Source organism: Desmodus rotundus, chromosome 11, assembly GCF_022682495.2.
Source record: "Desmodus rotundus isolate HL8 chromosome 11, HLdesRot8A.1, whole genome shotgun sequence".
Classification (NCBI taxonomy): domain Eukaryota; kingdom Metazoa; phylum Chordata; class Mammalia; order Chiroptera; family Phyllostomidae; genus Desmodus; species Desmodus rotundus.
The window spans coordinates 21,384,387-21,404,077 of NC_071397.1; the positions used below are offsets into that span (position 1 = coordinate 21,384,387).

Consider the following 19,691-nt stretch of genomic DNA (forward strand, 5'->3'; position numbering starts at 1 on the left):
TGCCAGAAACCAGGTAACAGTGGGTTGAGGAATAAATATGGAGTAAAGAAATAAAAATGGAGGGAATAGACAACTCTTCTGAGAAGTCTGGCCTTCAAGGAAAGGAGTAATACAAGGCAGTAGATGGAAAAAAGCATGGGGCTGGGGGCAGACTACTGTTTGTTTTATTAACAAAGAAGCTTCAATGAGCTTAAAGTCCAATGAGACAGATCTGTTGAGAGAGAAAAGTTTAACATAACAAGAAAGAAGGCTTATGGAGCAATGGCTGAGATGGGATCCAGAACACAGGAGGAGGGGGACAGGCCTTGGATAGTGGAGTCCATCCTCTGTTAACAGGGGCTAGGATGGACACAAAGCAAGTCTGGAGGCACAAAGAAAGACTTTACACTGGCTGGCTCCCATTTTCTCTGAGATCAGGAACTGAGATCATCAGTTAACAATGAGGGAAGGAAAGGCGGTGTGAGGGAAGGAAAAGGCGAGTTAAGAGGGATGCAAAGACTGCTTGGCCACAGCACCATTTGAGGCTGCTAACCACGAGGTTACAGTGAAACCCATCTATCCTGAAGTCTAACTTTCTCCGGTGTGCTTCACTGCTTGGGTACAAGCACAGACAAAGCAGATAGCTGCGCTCACATGGGCTCAGGCTTTCCTGGGAAATTAGCGTGCTCTCAGCAGCTTGCAAGGAACTAAAAAGGATTCTATGGAAGTTTAAAAACAAAAAAACCCACTCCCTTTACCTAGAAATCATATTTAGAACAACTTCTGTCCTCCAGAACACAGCTCACCAACTCACACACATACATGAAGCCACATATGCCACTTAACATCTGCTCTTCAATAAATCACACAATGAAAATATTCACTGAATATGCTTCGCTTACCCTACAATGGCAGAGCAGTTGCCATAACAAATTCCCTAAGATGACTGTTTGGATTAAATCATGTTTGGGCTTGGCATATTCCTACTGTTTTTATTGGTGCAAAAAGCATCTCACCTCCCCACCTCACCCCCAGGAAAGAAAAAAAAAAAAGACCTGTAACAGGTCCTCCCTTCTCCTCCCCACAAATAAATATGAACATGCCGGAGCCCCACCCACAGTTGCGTAACTAGACATTCCTTTATGCTCATATTTGGACACATATTGCTGAAAGAAACACAGCCAAGAACTCCAAGGAAGCAACAAGCTATGAAGGTAATTTTCCCCTTTCTCAAAACTAGATGCCTGAGTTTATTTCAAATATTTTTCCAACTTTGCTCTACAGACTGACTCTCTACTAACGACAAGGGAGAAAGCAAAAAATGAGAAGCTCTCTAATTTACAGCAAGCTTTATTAGTACTTCAAGATTGGAATCTCACCACCTCAGAAATTAAAAGATACTTACTAAACTATGACTCATTTTGCAAACAATCAATTCCATAACAGCCTGGTAGACTTCAATAAATACAGAAAATAGCATTGATTTTGACAGTGAAGTAACTCCTTCAGTACCTACATTTTAGTGAACTTATGAAAGTAAATTGTAAGTCAGCCTTAGTGACCAGGGGATAAACACCACCATCTCTCCCCGCCCCCCACCACCACCCAGGAAAAGGGAATGGCTTGGCTTATTTTTTACTCTGGTAGAAAAAATAATTAAACTACTTCATTTCACAGAATAACATTAGAATATGAACCTATGAATGAGTCAGAATAAAAGTTCTGTAATGAAACAGATGGACCTATCCAAGAAAGTAGATGGAAAGAGCCCGTGCCCGATGCTCATGCAGCGTAGACGAGATGGTAATGTAAGAGACAGGTGAGGGGGCTGACAGGGAACGTGCTGGAGGAAGAATAGGTCAGCGGTCAAGTAAGGGAAGCCTTTCATCAAAGCCCCCCGCTGCTGACATTCTTTTTGAATGATCGGATCATTCAGATTTGCCAACTTATTTGGCCATTTTCCCCACTAAACTCTTAACACATACATGTTTAGACTAACAGCTTGTGCGCCATACACAGGGAAACACAGATCTGCAATTTCAGCTCTGGCACATATTTTAACGCTGAAGAAAAGTCAAAGGGGAGGTTAAAATTGCCACAATGCAATTAACAGATAAAGTAAGGAATTGCTTCTTTCTTAAAGGCGTCATGGAGGGGAAACAGCACAGAAGGGGTATATGTCAATCCAACTCTTGGCAGACCATTCAGACATATGTCTTAGAACTTTAAATGTAACATCCTTTGACCCAGCAATTCTACGTCAATTCTACTTCTACGAACTTATCCTGCGGACACATTCACGCATCTACACCAAGACACATACAAAGTCCAACCCAACATCTTTAAGTAGCAAATAACAATGTCCATCAATAAGATGCTACTAAATAAATTATATTACATGCATATCACAGAATACTAGGCAGCATTTAAAAGGATAAGGTAAGTCTATTTGTTCCGATATGGAAAGATGTCTAAAATAAATTAAAGGGAAACAAAGAATAATGCAAAATAACATCTATACTATTATCTCATTTGTATTTATAAAAGAATATATGCATTCAGGATTAGGTGCTTATGTAAAATCTACCTCAATAAAGTTGACTCTTCCCCTAAAAAAGGAAAACCAGGTATTTGTATATGCATAGAATATTTCTAGAAGAATGTGAAAGAAAATTATCAGCAATTGCCTCAGAAATTGGGGGGATCACATTTTGATACCCCCCCTTTTACTCTCTTTGAGTGTCTTACATTCATATATTGTATTTTCAGCCAATTGCTTTTTTTTTTTAATCACACGCACAGGAAACAGCGGGGCCGTGGCAAGGAGTGCCTACCGCAGAAACTGCTCCCAGCGGGAGCACAGCCAGGTGAGCCACCTTCCTAGTATGGCAGCGTCACTTTCTCAGTCTTCTGACTCAAAAATGGAACTAAGCGAATTTCAGCTATCCTCACTTGTTATCTGTAAGGAGCTGTTTCATACAATTAATACTATACAGAATTAGTATTATAGAGAATTTCTATACACTGATCGCAGCAAGAGGGCCAGGAGCATATCAAGAAGGTAAAATAAGTAGACATTCCCTCTCTATGCCAAACGATATCCCCAAAACTGCAGGTAAGTACACAGATACACAGAAACAGTCACCAGATGTAGCCACAAACTCGCAGACCTCCCTTGCGGGCAGATGCAGTACACGCAGTGCGTGCCAGCTCTACGAGGATTTAAATTTGTGGTGATGGTTAGAAGTTACCCATTTATGCTCTCAGAGTTCAAGTGTTTTGAGTTTATTTGGTAGAGTAAATAAGCAATTTGATTTTGCCTGACAAACTGATATACACACTTGTGACTTTTTAAAAATTCATAACCCACAGAACTCTGTGTCTGTGCCTAGCCTACAGCCACACAAACCAGGGCCCATACCCGCATGCAGTGTGCGAACACACACACACACACACACACACACACACCCATCCTCTGGGTTCTGCAGCCTGAGGGCTGACCAGATTTAAGGGATAAGAATCACCTACTCAACACTAATTCAACTTCCTATGGGAACATTTCAAACCCTAAAGGGCCTCCGCTGTATTAAACCAGTTGGATCCAGTTTAGCCTGTAAAGGTGTGACTGAATCCAAGCATGTGGCTGAATCACAGGCCTCTGGGTCAGACTATTAAACCAGATGGTTCTGACCACAGCCTTGCAGTCTGACCTTCCCAATTACAGCATCTTTAAACATTTAAAATAATGAAATATGATGGTCCCATTAAATTCTAATTCAAAAGGCAAACAATGAACAAAATAATTGCTACCTTCCCAACTATGCACTCAAGACAAGTGAAAAATTCCTAGCTGCCTAACTAGAAAATACGTAAACGGCATGCTCCTGAGTACAACCTACTTCAAAAATGTGGAGTCTTACTTGGGTAATACATTTAAAACACGGTTTTGAAAAGAATGCAGGGGCCTTAAACAGATAATTAATTAAATGAATGGGATAAATTAAAAACAAGAATAAGACTAGCAGAAACTAGTAAACAGAAATAATCTCTCTTCAAAACACCCCCAGCCCCAGGCATTTTAGCCTCAACACACGCAGTATCTTTCCACGCCTCCACCTCGGGTTCATCTGGTCCTACTGCACACTTTGTACTCTCCTTTCTGGCCTGTGGGCTGCATTCATGTTCATGCCTGCTCCACGCTCGGAGACGCTGGGTACTGCTGTTTTGGAACTTGGCTTTCATCAGCGTTCCGGGGTAGATACCCACTTGGAGAGACTGATAAAGTTAAGACAAGTCAGGAGCTGAACGTCAAGTTGGAAGACAGAGCTTTACTTCTCTCAGAAAGAAAAAAAGTCAATTTTACTGATGCCAGAGCAAACTTAAAAACAAGAGCACAGAACTGTCCGTTGAAACTTCTCCCTGTAACACCTACCCTTGAAGAACATGGGAGTACTGTGGAATGTTACTCCTCTATTTCTATCTTAACTCTTGGTGACTCGTTAATCTCCTAGTGTTTAGGGGATACTCCTATCCCTTGGCTGCTGGTTCTCAGTTAATTCTACTTCATCCTCTCTTGCTTTTGAGCTACTTACTTATCAAATACTTCTATGACATCCTTTTAAGTCCATCAAATCCAGTCTTCCTTGTATTCATTTGAATGAAAAATCAAGGTCAGGGGCAGTTGTGAGGCTTATTTACCTAAGATCTCTTACCAGTTGTGGTTTTCAGTGAAAAAAACTTTAATATGCTTTAAAGGAAATTCAAACAAAACAAGTAGAAACTAGTACAGATATGGGTATTTCTATTATTTGAACCCTTTCCATTGAAAACTGAACATAAATAGACATTCCTAGAAGGAATGAGGAACAGCACTTCCTAAGACAATAGAACAAAATAATGTATTCATCAATGACCTATTTAAACAGAACCTATAGAACTATCCCTTGTACTCTCTTCCACAAAATCATATTATTGAATACTCTCTCATCCTTATTACCCTCTGTAGAACCCAGCCTCTTTGGGATAATATGACATATTAACACTATAGAACAGTTCGTTGGTGCTTTTTCTCTTAGAAATGCTACGTGTTTTTTATGTTCTCTTATTCACTACATTAGAGTTGTTGCTAATGCTATTTCGTCGATGGCTAATTCAAGGTAAGCAATCAGTGCTGTCCCTCATTAATTTCTTACAAGGGACAAAGATCTTAGCTGGCAGTTACATATGGTTCTATTCATTTAGTCATTTCGTTAATGCATCGAGAATTTTCATATATCTTAGCTAAATATCATTAATCTTCAAGGTTAGAATACCCCAGCAGTTCTAGTCAACAGTTCCATTTCTTGGTATCTAGTTTGCCTAGAGGAAATTACATGAGCAGTTACAAAGAAGTACATGAGGACTTGAGAATCCAAAGCAATCATCTATACTATTGATTTTTATGTTTATTTATTTACTTATTTATTTTTTTTTAGAGAGAGAGGAAGGGAGGAAGAAAGAGAGGGAGAGAAACATCAATGTGAGAGAGAAACATCAACTGGTTGCCTTCTGTACACGCCCTGACTGGGGACCGAACCTGCAACCCAGGCGTGTGCCCTGACCAGGAATCGAACCTGGCCACCTTCCAGTTTGTGGGACAACGCCCGACCGAGTCACACCAGCCGAGGCAATCGCCTGCACTACTGAAAAAGTATGTGATGCTGAGCATGTTAGTTACCTTTGGAGCCTCAACTTAATAAGTTGCTAATTTAATAAATTGATACAATGGAAGAAGTGCCATCTATTTCACAGGATATTGATCATTTTAAAACCTACCACATGTAAAAAACAACTTGTCAGAAACTGATACACGGTCAATATTCTGCATATATTTCTTAGATACCTATTATTTGACAGCTACTTTCTTTTTACCTTTATGGGTCATTTTATTGTATAATATCTATAAATTAGTCTTATTATATGAATTTCTCTTCATTTTTATTTCACTTAATTGTTCTTTGAAGAAACAGGGATAATGTAAAATTAAGCTTTCTATGGAATAGTTTAGGATACCTAAACTACTAGTGAAGTACTACTTACTGCAGTCACATTCTCCCTACTTTTAAAAATCATATCCTACCCTTTCCCCAGCTGCCGCTAAGGTGCTCAGTCCTTCTGAGGAAGCTAAGACCGCCTTGCGGGGAGGCCCTCACTTCATCCGCCACTAGCACCACCGCCGGCAGCGCTCGCCCAGCCTTCACCTACACCACGGTCTCCTCTCGGAGCTCGCCCGCATCTACTTGGCCCTCATCCCTGCATGACGATGAGGTGACTGTGACGGAGGATAAGACCAATGCCCTTATTAAAGCAGCTGGTGTAAATGTTGAACCTTTCTGGCCAGGCTTGTTTGCAAAGGTTCCGGCCAATGTCAACATTGGGGGCCTCATCTGCAATGTAGGGGCTGGTGGACCTGCCTCAGCAGCTAGTGCGGCCCCAGCAGGAGGTCCTGCCCCCTCCACTGCTGCTGCCCCAGCTGAGGAGAAGAAAGTGGAAGCAAAGAAAGAAGAATCTGAGGAGTCTGATGATGACATGGGCTTTGGACTATTTGACTAAACCTTTTTTGTAACACAGTCAATAAAAATCTGAACTTTAAAAAAAAAATCATATCCTATGTGGGAACAATAAAAATATGTTAGAAAATCCAAATTAATGCAGTCAATTAATAGCATTCAACAGTATTTACAATAACACAATCTGATGTTATTACTCTCTTCCCATTTCAGATCAATACTTCTAAATCTTTAGAACATGTTATGTAGACAGAAATCTTAAGTCACTTTTCATAATGACAAATCACTTTTAAATGACAAATGTCACCTATTTTCCTCCTTATCTCTACAGAAATCTTTCATATTCTCTCTAGAGCAGGCAGACTTGCTGTGTATGGGCATCATATGCCTTTCTGGCCACTGCAGCGATCGCAAGGTTCTCTCCTGCTAAGCCCTCGCTCACGCCTATGATTTTCTCAACAAAGTTTTCCATGGGGTTAGACTTGAAAATTGAGTAGAAGTGAAACTTATGCACCAAAAGTCAAATAAAATTCATATTAATATGAAAACTTTTTATCTAAAAAAAATCCAAAAAGCCCAATACAAATAAAAATACATGGAAATAATTGTCAAGTGAAATCAACTGTAAAAGAAGACACTACTCTCTAAATATGATTACTGTCCAATATCCAAATATCTACTCATAGTGATTTTTCAATTGTCTATAACTTTGTCTCTTTTGTTTTTAGAATAAATCAAGACATTCAACAGTGAAAACGATGTGTAATTCCAGCCCGTCCATTTAATTCTTACACATGCTAGAAAAGTACTTAAATGTTTTTCTAAGTAAAAAGGAAGGCCCGAGGGCTTTAATTAAAATACAGTTCCACAGACGAAAAGCTCCTTGTAATGAGAAAAAAAAACACGGTAATATTTTATGAGGCACAGGATAACTTAACAGAACTTAGCAACAAAGAATACTTGTACGAGTTAGGCCTGACATTCAGAATCTTTATAATGAATTCTAACAAAGGAAAACAAAGCAAACTAAGAAATCAAAGTTCAAAGTTAAGGGTAAACAATTTTCTAAAATGACCATTCTGCCAAAATAAACAACACAAAGAACATTCAAAAGATCCAAATTATCTCCTTAAGCAATACAAGCTCTATAGCATTAAGCTTCCCTGGGAAACTTTAGGATCTTTGACATATACACTGACTTATTCAAGTACTTAGGAGAAAAATGCACAGCATGCATATACTAATCTGTATTTATAATCCCTCGTTAGTATTGTAGAGACAATGCCTAGAGATCATTGTTTTTAAAAGTCAATAATTTTAGAATAGCTAGCTTCTAAATGTTTCGCTTCTACCTAAAAGACTTCAAAGAATCTAAATATTTGTATTCAAAGACCCAGAAGATCTTATCCTCTCAGGTGTAGAATGTGTCCCGCTCCACAGGACACATTCTGTAATGTCTGATGGCCTCGTGTTCTAAGCCACGTGGGAAGTGCCATGTGATGATCACAGCGTCTGTAACCACTAAACCCTCTCGTCGTCATGTTACTCAAGAAGAGCTGTGTTTTATTTTGGGCAAGTGTAGGCAAGCCGATCCTGGTTCCCCTTAATTCAGCAGCCTACACTCCCCTCCACTGCAATGTCATTCCGTAAAGGAAGCAGACGGTTAGAGTGTCTATAAGGGGCCCCTGGTGTGAGATGCATCACAGTTTCATAGACGTCAAAGTTTCCAAACTACAAGAGAGAGAGAAAAGAGAGGGAGTGAGAGGAAAGAAACAAAGAAAGGAGAAGCGAATAAGAGGATTTGGAAGTCAAGCAGACCAGGGTTAAAGTAGCTCTGTAACTCATTAGCAGTGTGGCCTTGGCAAACTGGAGGTCCCTGTAAAGGGGGATAGTAACAGTTCCTGCTCTAGGGGACTATTGGGAGATTTGAATAACACATGGAAAGCCCATACAGAATACCTGACATTTAGAAAGTTATCAAAATATTAATTATTCTAGATAGTTATTATTTCATTGTATCAAATTAAGTTTGTCACGGTTTCATGAGTTATTGCTTAGGTTTACTCTATTTAGGAAGATACTCAGTTCTTCAACAACATGATATGATCTTTGAAAAACTAGAAAAAAAATAACTGAGATCAAGAAATACGTAGTTTTCAATACATATTTTCTTGGAATTTAGCTTCTTACAAGGTAATAGAAGCATAGACACAAGCATCAGAGTGCCTGGGTTTGAATCCCAAGTTGGCCACTTGCTGGTTGTGTGACTTTAAGCAAGTATTGACTCTGTGTCTTAGTTTCTATTAATTGGGGTGACAATATTCTCTTAGCGATGTGGTGAGGATTGAATGAATTAATACATACAAACTGCTTAGGATAGTGCCTGGACTTTAGTAAGTACTAGGTAAGTGTTGACTTGGATTTAGTTGTTAATAACCCTCAAAACTGGCCACAGTTAAATCCAGCCACTCACAAGAGTAACTAGACCAGGAGACTATAATTTAGACATCGATGATCTCTAAGCCTGAACTAAACCCTTATCTTATTACTCACCAATTCTCTATATACACAAACTTGGTTACCTACAGGTGATTCCACATGTCAGACCTAAACGTCGGCTAGGTTACTAGCACAATCCAAAGACATATTATAGTGGTGTGGGCCTGTGTGTGTGCTCCAAGCTTAGAGGAAGATCTCTGTGTGGTCGGAATGTGATGTTTTTACTTCTACTTGTCTGTGTTTTCTAATTTTCTGCCTGCATCTGTATTGCCTCTGTAATAATAAAAGGTTACTGTAAAATATGGAAATGAAAGAAACTCATATTTGGCTAAAGAAAAAATTCCACAAATTCCGTACCTGTATTTATGAATGATGGCATTAAATAGTTTTCCATCTCTCCAGCAGGTAGTGAAATTTTCACACCGTATTCCAGCATAACCCTCCGTCGCCTGCTGTGTCCACAGCAGCAATCTCTCTTTCGCAGACATGTCCTCTGACTCTCCAGTAACATGGATATCAGATATCTAAACATAATGGAAAAGTGCCAAATCATTAGGAAGGAAGAACGCTAACTCAGATTAAGAATCTACTATGCGCCAAGCACTGAACAAGGGCTATTTTACTTAATTCTCCTCACTGTCACTTGTAAACTAAGCATATTTTCCCCATTTTGCATCTAGGGAAACTGAGTTTCAAAGACATTAACAGCCTTGGCTGGGTGGCTCAATCGGTTGGAGTGTCCTTCCATACACCAAGTTTGCAGGTTCAATCCCCACTGAGGGCATGTACAGGAGGCAACCTATCAGTGTCTCTCTGTCTCCCTCTCCCCAAATCAAGGAACATATCCTCAGGTGAGGATTAAAAGGAATGAAATTAATAGATTGAAAAAAGGTTAAATCTAAGCATCTAATTTTTTTTCTTATAGCCAAGTGTCACAGCATTAAAAAAATCTACATTGCTCTTGATTAATCAGATCTGTTAAAACAACTCAAGCAAATGTTGCTCCAAATTCAAATGGATCAAAAGTAAAACCTACAAATGCATCTACATTATCACCTGCAGAGCAGAATTTGATCCAACAGATACTGTGCAAAGAAGAAAAACAGTGCCCTACCCAATTAACTGTATTACATAACAAGTTGGCCTAAGGTCTCCTTAATTTTCTCATGAGTCCTTGCTCAGCCTACTCAACATGAAACCTTTATCATCTGATTTTTCCCCTATGCTTTTGGTTTTACTAAACTTTCTAAAAGTCTCTTCCATAAAATAATAATAATAATAATAATAATAATAATAAAATAATAATAATAATAATAATAAACAGGTCACCAGTTCACATGGTTTACATTTTCTCAAGAAATGTTTTGCTAAGTGTCCTACTTAATCTGCTGATAACGATATTAAGGCACAAAGTGGCTTTACGAGGAGTCACACAGTAATTCCAAAGCTGCGATTAACACCAACCAACAACTGTTCCCTATTCAGTGCAGGGCACAAATCCAGAGGATTAGGAAGACAGCCAGCAAGCCAGGATCATGAAGAGCAAAGAAGAGATTGGAAGCAAGACATAGGGAGGGGCAAGTCACTTGGTAACAGGAAAAAAAAAAAATCACTAAAGTCACAAGATTGATTTCTAGTCTCGGCCACAAGTCCCATGACTTTGAACAATTCATTTACGTCTATGAGTCAACTTCTCCATCTATAAATGAGAAGGTAGGGGATAGAAGAAAATAATGTTTAAGTCTTTCAGCCTGAAAGTCTTACTATGAGATTATAAATACAACACAGAAGTCAGAGGTCAAAATAGGCAGAGTCAAGCAAGAAAGTAGAGAACTAACAAAACAAACAAAAGAAACCCTACCAGACTAAAGGAAGCCTTTAGTCACTGTGGCAATGCCAAGCTCAAACAGGAAGCCCTTTATTCCTCCCAGCTGCTACAAGGGCCAACCCAGGGACCTGGGGCTAGAACGCTCCAGCAGCTCAAGGCCACGCCAAGCATGGCAGCCCCCAACACCACCACCTGGAGATCATGGCCACACACACCCTTTCTCCAGAGTTCAGCAGACACAGCCATGCCCTGTGGAGCTCCACTCACAGCCACAGCAAGGACATGCTCCTCCACAAGTGGCCAGGATTTTAATCATCTTTCCTATGTATCTGTGTTAACGTCTGCAGCATGGAAAAGAACTGTGTTCGTGCACACATTATAAAAGATATGCAGAAGGAATGTCTTTTCTTTGTCTTTTTATTTTTTAAAGGTGGACAGAAAGAGCTGAAAAACCACCAATATTTTTCCATCCAACTTCCAACTGACATTCTGGTTTAAGACTATGCTAGAGAACCTTTCTAGCACACTGTGTAAGTTTAAATTGCATCTCCAACACTTGTGAAATAATGATGGTAATTAATACTTATTACACTGTGTTGTGAGAATTCAACGACATAGCGTCTGGTGTATAGTAAGTGCATGCTCAGCGTGTCAGCTCTTTTATTGTGATTATTATTCTTTTTGACAAAGAGAGAAGCACAATCTTGACTTCACTGTCCTCCCAATTCTCTTCCTGTGAGGAGGAGTAAAAGGTAGAGCTTTTAAACTTTCTGCCTTAAAATAATCAAAATCTATGAACACCAGGGTTCAGAGAAACTAACCGAGGAAATTGTGTAAATGAAAACATTAAACCTCTAGGTAAAATTTCACAAGTCCCTTTTAACCTTTACGAATTATAAAACTAACTACTTTGGGGACCCTTGCAATGCAGAAGCAGCTCCGTGGGTGGTATTTACAGCTATATAAAGAAAAAGGAGATAGCTATTTTCTCCCGGGTCAGGAACAGTCCAGGCCAGTGCAGTCACACAAGTAATTACCTAGTAACAAGGGAAGTCAGTAAATTTCAACTGCAAGGTACCAATTTAAGTTTAATAGGTTCAAGTGCTACACAGTATTTTATCAGAGGAATGATGTTAAACAAGGAAAAGTTTAGAAGTCTGAAAATAGTCTAAATATCAACCAAGAGAAAATCATATATTCTTATTAAATAAGTTTCTTTCTAATAGATAAACTGCAGGCAAATAGATAATAGGCAATAGATAAATACACACAAAAATTTCAGTGTTACACATGCATATACTATTTAAAAGGCTATAATTTGAAAATGCATATTCAAACATATTATGAACCAAACTTCAACATATCAAAGACTACTAACACATCAACTTACTTTCAGCTTCTCCTGCTATTTCCAATTAACTGAATATTACCCCCACATGGAAATGGAAGGTATTTTTAAAAATATATTGTACCTTCATTCACTATCTATACAATGTATCAAACTGTTGGTGACACCATGTAGCCAAAACTAAAAAGAAAAATAATTTAATGCCCAAAGTTGTAAACCTGCCCTTGTCATTCATGACCCTGATGTAAACCCCGCAGGACAGCCTGAACTCCCCAGTAATAATAACCTGTCAGGTTGGGCGCTAGAAGTAATCAGGCCTCCTTCCTTCAAATCCTGGGGCGACACAGTGATGATGAGGGAGGTTTCGATTCCTGCTGCCTGGGTTCACAGCCCATTCTCCAAGAGTTAACTAATGGATTTTTTTTTAACGTTAGTTTTCATTACAGTTTACATTCAATATTATTTTGTATTACTTTCAGGTGTACAGAACAGAGGTCAGACAAGCATGTACCTGTACTTTACATCCCCATGACTATTCTGTAACTACCAATTTGTATGTCTTAATCCCATCACCGTGTTCACCCAACCCCCAAACACCCTCCCCTCTGGCAACCATCAGTCTGTTCTCTGTAACTATGAGTCTGTTTCTATTTTGTTTGTTCATTTATTTTGTTCTGTAGATTCCACATATAAGTGAAATCATATGGCATTTGTCTTTCTCTGACTTATCTCACTTAACATAATAAGCATGGTCCACCCATGCTCTCCCAAATGGTAAGATTTCATTCTTTTTTGGCCCAGTAATACTCCACATCTTCTTATCCACTCATCTATTGATGGACAGACACTTGGGCTGCTTCCACATCTTGACTATTGTAAATAATGCTGCAATGAACACAGGGGTGCTTACATTTTTTTGAATTAGTGTTTTAAGTTTCTTTGAATATATACCCTGAAATGGAAATGCTGGGTCCTAAGGCATTTAGTAATTCACACCTGTACCAATCCACATTCCCACCAACAATGCATGAGGGTTTTCTCTTCCCCACGTCCTCGCCAACATCTGCTGTTTGTTGATTTATTGATGGCAGCCATTCTGACAGGTGTGAGGTGATATCTCTTTGTGGTTTTAATTTGCATTTCTCTAATAATTACTGATGTTGAGCATCTTTTCATGCGTCTATTGGCCACCTATATGTCCTTTTTGGAGAAGTATCTATTCAGGTCTTCTGCCCACTTTTTAATTGGATTGTTTGGGTTTCTGGTGTTGAGTTGTATGCATTCTTTATACATTTTGAACATGTATATCTTCTCCCATGCAGTAGGTTGTCTTTTCATTTCACTGATGTTTTCCTTTACTGTGCAAAACCTTTTCAGGTTGATGTAGTCCCATTCCTTTATTTTTCTTTTGTTTCCCTTGCCCAAGAAGATATATAAGAAAAAATATTGCTAAGAGAATTGTTAAACATTTTACTGCCTATATTTTCTTCGAGTTTATGATTTTGGATCTTACATTTACATCTTTAATCCATTTTGAGTTTATTCTTGTGTATGGTGTAAGTTGGGGATCTACTTTCATTTTTTTGCATGTGTCTGTCCAATTTTTCCAACACAATTTATTGAATAGACTGTCTTTACCCCACTGTATGTTTTTGCTTCCTTTATCATATATTAATTGACCATACAGGCATGGGTTTATTTCTAGGCTCTCTATTCTGTTCCATTAATCTATGTGTCTATTTTTTATGCCAGTACCATGCTGTTTTGATTACTATAGCTTTATAGTGTAGTTTGATAGGTAGTGTGACACCACCAATTTAATTCTTCTTTCTCAAGATTTCTGTGGCTATTAGGGATCTTTTGTTGTTCCACATAAATTTTTGGATTATTTGTTCTAGTTTTGTACCATTGGTATTTTGATAGGAATTGTGTTGAATCTACAGATTGCTCTGGGTAGTATGGACATTTTAACAATAATAATTCTTCCTATCCCTGAGCATGGTATATGCTTCCATTTATTTGTATCTTCTTCAATGTCTGTCTTTTTTCGATGGTATGTGTAGCATTTTTATCATATAGTAGATTCCATCCATTCACTACACTTTTCTGAGTTGTCCTACATGCAAGTACTTTTTTTTATCCTCACCCAAGGACATACTTACTAATTTTAAGAGAGGGGGAGGCAGAAAGTAGGAGAGAAACCTTGATGTGAGAGAGAAACATCAATTGGCTGCTTCTCGTATACACCATGACCAGGACCAAACCCACAACCTAGGCATCTGCCCTGACCAGGAATCAAACCTGCAACATTTCAGTTCACGGGACAAGGCTCCAACCAACTGAGCCACACAGGCCAGGGTCAATTCCTTTCTTCAGTGTCTTATAATCTTTAATGTTACAGGTATTTTAGCTCCTTGGTTAAATTTATTCCTAGGTATTTTATTTTTTTGATGCAATTTTAAATGGATTACTTTTAGTTTCTCTTTTTGATAGTTCATTATTGATATATAAAAATGCAACTGATTTCTGAATATTTATTTTGTATCCTGCTACTTTACTGGATTCATTTATCAGTTCCAGTAGTTTTTCATGGAATCTTTAGGGTTCTCTCTATATAGTATCATGTCATCTACAAATAATGACAGTTTTACTTCTTTCTTTCTAATTAAAATTATGAACCCGAGCTATTCACATAATCTCTCCAAAATCCACTTCCTCATTTTAAAACTTTATATGACAACATATAACTTCTACTTACTGAGTGGGTCTAAAGATGAGATGGAACAATCTACATCAAGTGTTTAACACAGTGCCTGGCATGTCGAAAACTATAAATGTTTGCATTTTTATTTGTAGTATTTTCTGCTTAAAGCTTCTCACCAGCAATCTGTCAGGCAGAGTCAAAACCAAATGAAATACTTTATACCAGAGTTCCTTTGGGAAACTTGAAGCCCTCATGCCTCCCATCCAGGTCATTGTTGACTACCACCCAAATTCAAGTTCTTCCTGTAACTGAGCTTCTCGCTTCTCGTGCTGTCTCTCTCCTGACCCAGCTTGCCACCATTCCTAAACTTTCCAGAAATATTTATTCCACAGCAAACAAAGTCTCTTACACTTTCAATACTTTACCCTGCTTCTACCTTTGCACTGAACTCCAGGTCTCCCCTGCTACATTCATTCAAGTCTCAGGCACCACAGGCAAGGCGAGTATATTCTAACTCCCATGTGATGCAAAGCCAATAGTTTTCAAATCATTAGTCATGTGTAGGAAGACCTCATTTTTCACACTGTAGGCCACTCTCGCACTACCACCTTCTTCCTCTCCTCAGAAATGATCCCCACATCCCAAAGGTTTGGCACCTGGCTGAGTATGTGCCTTTCTCCACCTAGGACCTCATCCTTACAGTCCTTGAGCTTCTCTCTACTTTACTGTTCCCACACCATATCCTGGATCTCAGCATCTTGAACCAGAACGAGTCCAGCTCACATATTTACCTTCTGATAGCAGTTTTCCATTTTTCTAGTACTTTCCTTCCCTAACCTCTAGCTAAACCAATTATCGGGCTTTGCCAACATCTCAGATTCCTTGCCTTTCCAAATTTTGTCCCAGTCTACGAGTCCTCTTCTATCATTACATCCTCCTCTATTGGCCTGTACTATATGATCCATCACTTCAGTCAATATCCTCAACTCCCTCCCACCTTTCTCCTTACCCGGCAACCACCCAGCCAAACCTCAGCCCTGATCACGTCAGCTCTATGTCTTCTCTACTCTTGCTTAAGCTTTCAGTTATAAAGATGTGTTATAGAAAACCATATGACCATAGGAACCAAGGGAACTCCAATTTCAATTTCAATAGCATCTTTGAAGACACGATTATGATAGGTCTGGAATATTGGCCAGCAAAGCTTCCACCCTCTTCTAGAACTGAGTCTCACTGGTGGAAATGTCATATCTTGGTCTGCTTTAGGAGCTTCCTATTTTACTTAACTAAGAAAGTTCACCGAATTTTTTCTCTGGCTTATTTGCTTTAAATGTGAAATTTCAGTACATTATCACAGATTTTGCTAAAGTAATCATATTTTATTGTTTTTTATTATCAGATAAGTTCAAGTCGCACATGAAAATGGTTGCAGCAAAGTAACAGGAAAACACCCAACCTTCATATCCTTTTTGCTACATATACATATACACATGCACGAAAAGGCCAAATCTTTATTTCACTTGACTATAGAGGAAATGTTACTTCCTCCCCCTACAGTAGAACCCAGAAGGGCGTGATGCCACTACATGGCTACAGCAAGGAAGGGTAATTTGCTTTCTGCCACCACCCTGCTTACATGTATTCCTCTTCTTAAATAGTCCAAGCCTAAATTAGAAAAAAAGAATCCACAAGCTTTTCATGTCAAGGGCAAATATTTTCCAGAGCCCTGACAAAAGCTGGTTTACAGGAAACAGTAGTGGGCTATAAAAACACTCAACATCAGGCACTCACAAAACTGTCTGGTCATGTTAGAAAGCAGGTGTCCCAAAGGTAATTCCAAAAGTATTGTTTCTAGTGGTTAATAAAACAAATGCTCAGAAAATCTAACCATTGGCTAGGAGGTCTTCAGCCCACTGAACTGGAAACTTGGCCGGTGGCTACATTTTTGAAGAAATTATGTTGAGCCCTTCAGAGCATAAAAAACAATCCAGACGCTCAATATATAAAGTCATGTTTTATAGTTCAGGATTCTGGGCCTTAAGAACAAAGAATCCACCGTTTCTGTTTTATCTTTTCACTCCATATAAGCAAGGTCCAAAACTAAAATTTAAAAAATTGAAAACTTAAGTCTAAAAAATCATGCTACTGACAACAAAAAACCCCTCATGCCCTTTCCTATATTCTCTTTTCCCACAATGCCTCTACCCTGACACATAGCACTGGTGTTTTACTGCACCTTTTCCCTTCTCCCTCTTGGAAGAGCTCAGACAGCACTCAGACTGAAACCCTAATAACTAGAACTAAGAGAAGAAGGTGCGGGGGCTGTGGGAGAGGCTCTGGGGTAGAGGCAGGGGAAAATAACGTCTTTCATGGCACAGTCGTAACAGGCCTAGAGTGACACTTGGGGAAAAGGGCGCTTGCACCTTCCTCTGGAACGAAGCCTCAGTGTCTGGATTAGTGGCCGTCTCCTAACTAGCATCACTGCACCAAGTCTTGCCCTGTTCTCACGTCCCAGTTCAGGTGGTTCTTTACTCCACAGGCACAGTAATCAAGCTCAGTCTTGGCTGATCTTCCCAGTCTCAAGACATTCTCTTTCTATTCTGTGATCAAACCGTATAAACTTCAAACCATGTGAACCACATGCTCCCTCTCTCCTAGAGTCTTCTGTTCTAGTCACTACTTCCCTTGCACCGTTCTCCCCATACTCTGCCCAACAAGGCATGGATTAACTGCCTGCTAAATAAGAGGGGAACATAAAGAGGGAGGGACATTAGAAACGCATTTCAAGTTTTCATTTGGCATGAATGTCATATAAAGCTTGTCACCTTAGAAAAATAAATGGTTTCCAATTAGCCTTACTTTCCAAAATAACAGAACACCCTGACCACTACATAAAGTGCCCAGCAGAGGGCACAAGCCCAGAGACTACTCATTGAGAACCCAATGCCAAGAAGTGAACCTAGGCTGCATCTGAATCATTTATCTAAAGCAGTTTCTATACATTTGAGACACTACAGAACCTCAAAATGTCTTTGCAATGAAAGAAAACCAGCCAGCACATCCCATCTCATTGCACGCGCTGCCTTCATTCACAGCTCATTGCTAGGTGACCCACTTACTGCTAAACGGATTGCAACAGCCTCACTGTGTTGGTCAGCTGCGGCTGTAAATGTGAAAGTCCTCTGAGCAAAGTCAATGGCACCAGACAACTGGACGACAGGAACGCCCTATTTTTACCGATGCTGTCATGGTTCGGGTATGCACTGGGTACACGAGAACAGTCAACTTCCAAAGTTGAGTCAGAGACTCCCTAAAAGGTAATCCACATTCTCAGAAAGGTATGCATTTCATTATTCTATCAAAGGCAAGTAATAAAACTTTTGTTTTTTAAGTTTTTAAATAATTACAATGTATTGAAAAGATTAAAACATTTAAATCAACTTTACTATTTGAGTATCATGCTATCTGAAGGAAGTCATATGGAAAAGGACAGGAACCATATGATTTCACTCATTTGAGGGATATAAGATAGAAAGCAGCAAACGCATAACCAAAACAAACAAACTCATAAACACAGACAACAGCAGGGTGATTCCCAGAAGGAAAGAGGGGTGGGGAGAGAAGGAAGAGGCTAAAGGAGGTCAAATGTATGGAGATGAAAGGAGACTAGACTTTGGGTGGTAAGCACAGTGCAACATACGGATAATGTATATTATAAAACTGTAACCAATGTCACCACAAGACATTTAAATAAATAAATAAATAATGTATGTGTGGCATTGGAAAAGGCAGTATCTCTACAGTTAAGAGAACTAAGATATTCAGTTTAGAGAAGGCTATAAATATAGTGAAGCATTAAGGAACCAAGGGAACTCAAACCGAAAAAGCGCACAGCCATTTGATGAACTGCCTAGTCCCACTGGTGAACTAGCCTAGGCTGAAAGGGGTGCTACAGCTTGTCCGGGGTCTCAGGGCACGCGAGCGGGAGGACTAAGGTGTGGCCTTAGGCCGCAGAATCTGCAAGGAGAGAGTGATATCTCTCCTACATATTTAAAGAAGAAACTTATGCTGACGACTCACACTGATTTGTCCTCTGTGTCAGCAGCCACAGTGAGTGCTTCCTCTCAGGGCACTGACCGCTGAGAAAATGGCTTCACACACATAGGTCACAAAAGGGCAGCGCCTGGCTTTGCCTCAGCCGCTGATGGTCAAGGCCTTTCTCACTGGAGCTTATCAGTCTCCATACTGGTAAAGCCGCTGATACACACAACACCACGCATCTTCAGGGGAAGATACACCGTGGGGATGTCAGGGTTCACAGAAACTCCTCACTGGACCAGGCACGCTGCCTTAACTGACAGCCTTTACCCCCAGAAAAGAGCACTCTGCCTCTGGCATCGCCTTTTCCTCATCTCTCATACCAGAGCTTTTATCCATATGCCTTCAAACTGATCTGTACTCAGGTGTAAATAACCAATATTAACCTCAAAAATTGGTTCCTCCCACGGGCTATTTCTTTTCCAGTTGGTGGACAACATTTCAAGCTAATTACAGAATTAGAGGAATATAATGTCTGGCGCATAATAGGTACTCAGTAAATATTTGCTGAAGAAACAGCGAGAGGACGAGTGGGGCTGGGGGTGACAGGCGGCAGCCCGCTCTGCCTACACAGAACGCTTTTCGTCCAACAGAGAGCATGCAGTGCTCTGTTAAAAATTGTGAAAATGTATACAGTTCTTCCACTTAGTAGACAGTTACGAGAGGCTTTCTCTTTTTCACAAGAGC

The 19,691-nt window shown here is 39.6% G+C and overlaps 1 protein-coding gene and 1 pseudogene across 12 annotated transcripts in view; one reads left to right on the plus strand and one right to left on the minus strand.

Annotated features, from left to right (window-relative positions):
* The window catches only part of DST (dystonin), a 422,554-nt gene that overhangs the window by 183,329 nt on the left and 219,534 nt on the right, over positions 1 to 19,691 (minus strand). For all 12 annotated transcript variants that reach the window (XM_053913661.2, XM_053913670.2, XM_053913655.2 and 9 more), the window contains one exon: positions 9,384 to 9,550. In XM_053913661.2, coding sequence (XP_053769636.1) covers positions 9,384 to 9,550 — 167 coding nt within the window. The remainder of the gene's footprint in view (positions 1 to 9,383; positions 9,551 to 19,691) is intronic.
* Positions 6,192 to 6,618, plus strand: LOC128779139 (large ribosomal subunit protein P1 pseudogene; annotated as a pseudogene).